Here is a 4743-nt window from a genome sequence, read left to right on the forward strand (position 1 = left end):
ACCGGTGATCAACGAGACATCCTCGAGCGTCACGGTCATCTCCCCGGTCCGAAGATGGAAACTGTGGGTCTCTGGCCTCCACCGATCAACAAGAGCGGACACCAGTGGAGCGTTCAGATTCGGCGTGGACCGGCTGACCAACAGAATCCACGGGAGTAGTCCTGCCTGCTTGATGTACGGTGTGTACCGCTCATCGTAAGGCATGGCAGGACCAGAGACCCCGTGATACCGAATCTTCAGAGGTTCAAGCTTCTGCAAAAAACAAGTAATGACAAATCTTAGGGCATGTAAATTTCAACTAAAGGCAAATTTGCAAAATATTTAGATTACTCATTATTACCTTATCCTTCTCGCGCATCATGTAGGCCCGGTGTTGCACGTCGTAGACATCGTCCAGAAGCCAAACCATCCTTACAATTTCAAACAATAAACATATAAAAGTTCATCTTCATCTCAAATATCGGTATACACTAAACATATAACATGTAAAATAGGCATCTCATATATATCTAAAAAAACTAAACAATCTAGGGTTTCAACAACAAGAATCATATATTGTGAACTAATAAATAACACTACGGTACTACCAATATGAATACACATCCTAAATCGAGCAAACCAAACAAATCAAGGGTTCCATCAAATCATGGACAATTCTCTAGAATGGCAACAAATTTACGGAGCAAAAGAAAGAGAAGGGAAGAGTTTACCTAGTAGGATGGATTGGGGATCGAATCCACGGATCAAATCTTCAGATCTGAGAGGGATGTGGGGGGATTAGATGGGGGCGCCGCCGCCGCCGCTGCTCTCTGTCCAGAGAGCGGAGAGATGAAGAACTGCCTGGTCGGGCTGGGGCGGCCGCGCTTAAGTCACTGTGCAGCGCCCAAGGGCTAGGCGCTGCACGTCAAAGTGTGGCGCCTAGCTCTTAGGCGCTGCACAGGTGCGTGTGGGGCCGCAATTGGACCAGGGCTGCCACGCTGGTAGGATGTGCGACGCCTAAGGGAAAGGCGCTGCACAGTAGGGTGCGGCGCCCAGATGTCGGGCGCCACACCAAAGGGTCAGCAGAGTGAAATTTTTTTCTGAACAGGTTAGTTTGTGATTTGATTTCTGCCTCAGGTCAAATCTGTGATTTCTGCCGCTCAAGTGAACCACCCACCGCACGCCACTGCCAATCTTGTTCATTCGTACCGGTACACGTATGGACAGATCCGCCACCAGGCCCACTCATGCAGTGGGAAAGTTGCACATACGTACTACACTAGCACCAGAAGAGCCACATGTTCCCTCTCCCCTGTATAAATTACTCCAGCTAACAACCAAATATCCTGTGGGAAATACAAAAGTGAAAGAACTCTGCATTCGCTTTCCCTGGCCTTGAAGAAACAAATTCAGTGTACTTGACGCCTGCTACCCGTGTCACCTCCTTTCTAGAGAGATCATGCTTCCACTCACTGCAGAAACATTTTGCATCTTCCCTGCTTCTGCTTCTGCTTCACCAACCACCACCGGGACACGTCTCCCGGCTTTCACAAAAGTAAGTATAAAACAAGTGGGTGATGATGATCATCAGCTCAGCATATGCCACAACAAGTATAGTTCAGACCAAAACAAACCAAGATGCAGGCACAACAAGTATCCAACTATCCATCGGCCAGCATCTCCTCTCTCTCATTCCAGTATAATAATTAATATAATGTGCAGCAGTACTATACACACATCTATCAATCATCATCATCATACAAAAAGAAACAGAGAGACCGAAGACCACTAAGGCCCGACCCTAACCTAAATATCTGCCAATCCATGCTCACACACACGCAGCTCAACTCAACACAACCCATAGATTTCTCGTCACCGAGAAAGAATCGCATCGCGTCACATCGGCAGATGGCCGTTGTTGTTGTTGGCGCTGCCGTTGTAGGCCTTGTCCTCCGTCTTCCTCCTCTTCAGCACGATGCCCCAGGTGATCACCTCCAGCACCACGGCGATGCCGCCCAGGATGCCGATGGCGATGATGTACCCAGTCTTCCACTTCTGCGCCACGTCCAGGATGCTCATGCCCTTGAAGATGTTGACGATGCCCAGGATGATGATGGTGTAGCCCACCGAGTGGTGGTACACGTTCCAGTACACGCGCAGCTTGTGATCCTTCTTCGGCCTCAGGAACAGTGCAAAGATCTATAGCACACCAAAAATGTGGTTAGTAAGCTCCCCGCTAGGCAACTGTCATTGCAAACTGTGGTGCACAAAAATGCTCCAAACTGTGGTGCACAATAATAGAGAGAGGAATTGGGAATGTGAAGATCATATACCTGAACGGTACCAAGAGCAAATACAGCGATCCCGATGTTCCTGTGAAGCGAGTAGGTGATTCCCTTGGACAGATTTCCTAGATGAATACCGGTGGCCCAGCCAGATACTCCCACAGCATACCCAATCAGCTGGCAAGCAACGTGAAGGTAGAACCAAGCAGGGTCGGCTGATTTGAATGTCTTGAGGTATCTAGCAACTATGGCTCCCATTGGGAGAAGAATCCCCCAGCTAACAGCATTCAGAATTCCATGGGTCTGCAGAAGAAGAAAAAACAGGGGTAAGAATTGACAATCTTTTGATAAAAAATTAGTACTCAATCACGGTAACTTCAGTATCCTCTGTTTATATGTATGTATGTGTATCAATGTATCCTCTGTTTTATACTCCCTCCGTCTGGAAATACTTGTCATCAAAATGAATAAAAGGGGGTGTATCTAGATGTATCTTAGTTCTAGATACATCCCCTTTTGTCCATTTTGATGACAAGTATTTTCGAACGGAGGGAGTATGTATGTATGTGTATCAATAGGGACTAGTGGATTTATTTTTACCAGCCTAAGGGCTAAGGCTGGGGAGAGAACTTCAATGTCAATGCCATGAATGAACATGCAGATGTAGCTATCAACAATTAGACTGATCAAAACATCAAAGTCCACCAAGGCAGGAAGAAATCTAGCCAGGCAAGAAAAGTTCAACCCCAGTGTATAAAATTTCAAAGTGCATGGAACAGAAGAAACCATGTGGCATGTGACACACAGAGTCAACGTACCAGGAGCGGATGTATCTTCAGATCGGAGTCAACTCATACCAACAAGTACACTAGTTAATTAGGCATCTGCATGTGCGATTTCACATGGCAACAGACACAGTTTTCTTATGAGGTGTCCGTTAGGAGCACACAAAATTGATGGTATTTCCATGTTCTTGCCACTACACCAGCGTAGTGCAAAACCGATTCATGTGGTTTACTCCTGTTTAAGCATTGCAGTAAACCGCTTCGACAGCTACAGTTACTCGCTCGTGCTCCCTCCGTCCGGAAATACTTGTCCTCGAAATGTTTGCATTTAGACTTATTTTAGTTATAGATACATCCATTTTATCAATTTCTAGGACAAGTATTTCCGGACGGAGGGAGTAGAAAAGTTGAAAATAAAAATAAGATTATAGCTTATGTTAAAAGGTGAAAATTGTCCCCGTTACTTTGCCAGAAACTGCGAGCTTCACAGAGTTTTTTACTCCCCATATTTTGATCATACTGTTGTTTCTGTAGTGAATGTCTCTTGTCGTACAATTTTAGTTTGCGTTACGATTGCCAAACTGAAGCCAAAGTATATAATAAAGCATTTGAAAGGAACGAAAAACTTGCTTATAAAGGCATAAATGTGGAATCAAATCAATAAATTCTGGGTAGAATGCTCACGTTTTTCTTCCTGAGGATGCTGCCTCCGCTGACGGCGGTGGTCGCCCCCGTGACGAGGTTGAGCTTCCCCTTGGCCCCCATGTTGGCAGCGGCCATGGCGTGTATGCCGATGCTCCCGCTCGACGCTGGGCCCACCTGCCAGACCTGGTTCACCTCCCCGGTGCCGTTCTGGAGCGCGAGCTTCCCGAACATCTGGACGCGGCCGTCGGCGCCGACCTCGGCGGCGAGGTCGGACGTCTTGTAGGCGATGCGGCCCGGCGATCCGAGCGAGGTGCCCTGGATGTCGAACGTCTGGACGCCGTACGCGCCGCCGCCGCCCGTGGGCGAGGCGACGAGCGCCTGCGTGCCGCTCATGCCGTCGCCGGTGGGGTTGAGCCCCCAGGCGACCCAGCCGCCGGCCGAGGGCGGCGCGGCGACGAACGCCACGGACAGGGAGGACGCCGCTGGGTCGTAGGTCCAGTGCACGGACGCGCCCAGGGTGGGCAGGTCGGTGCAGGCCGCGTACACGCGGTTCTTGGAGAACTTCTCCGCCGTGCACGCCCCCGCCGCGCCCACGCGCGCCGGCGCCGCGGCCACCAGCGCCGCCGCCGCCAGCAGCGCAAGAACCCGCATGACGGACATGGCCGCTGGCGTCAGAGGACGGGGGATCTCTTCTCCGGTGCCGAGGAATTAATGGGGGTTCAGGCGGGAGGAGACTGGTGGGTGGTGTGTGGGGAAAGAGAAAGGCCTGAGCTTTCTTTCGGGTTGAGAGTCGGGGAGGAAGCAGAGCGTGTGGGAAGCAGGGGAGGAGGTGGCGCGGTTAATAAAGGAGGAGGCGGGGGAGGGGGGCGGTGAGGGTGGGGTGGACTTGGGACGGGAAGGCGGACATGTGGGCGCGTATGATTGGGCGGGGGTTGACGCGGTCTGGGGGCTTTTAGGAAAGGCTAAACACGTTCCGTTTTTACGTCCGTTCCTTGCCGTTTTTGCGCGGCGACTTGCCCAGTTTACTACTCCCTACTTGAACCGTAACG

General features: G+C 50.3%; 1 protein-coding gene across 1 annotated transcript; it reads right to left on the reverse strand.

Moving 5' to 3' along the window:
• Positions 1-1633: 1633 nt before the first annotated feature.
• Positions 1634-4509, reverse strand: LOC123157477 (cytochrome b561 and DOMON domain-containing protein At4g12980). The gene is made up of 3 exons (XM_044575774.1): positions 3734-4509; positions 2313-2567; positions 1634-2178 (listed from the first exon to the last, which is right to left on the reverse strand). Exons 1-3 carry the CDS (start codon positions 4352-4354, stop codon positions 1876-1878), a joined length of 1179 nt encoding a protein of 392 aa, XP_044431709.1. The 5' UTR covers positions 4355-4509; the 3' UTR covers positions 1634-1875.
• Positions 4510-4743: the final 234 nt, after the last annotated feature.

The sequence above is a fragment of the Triticum aestivum genome, chromosome 7B, assembly GCF_018294505.1.
Source record: "Triticum aestivum cultivar Chinese Spring chromosome 7B, IWGSC CS RefSeq v2.1, whole genome shotgun sequence".
NCBI classification, from domain to species: domain Eukaryota; kingdom Viridiplantae; phylum Streptophyta; class Magnoliopsida; order Poales; family Poaceae; genus Triticum; species Triticum aestivum.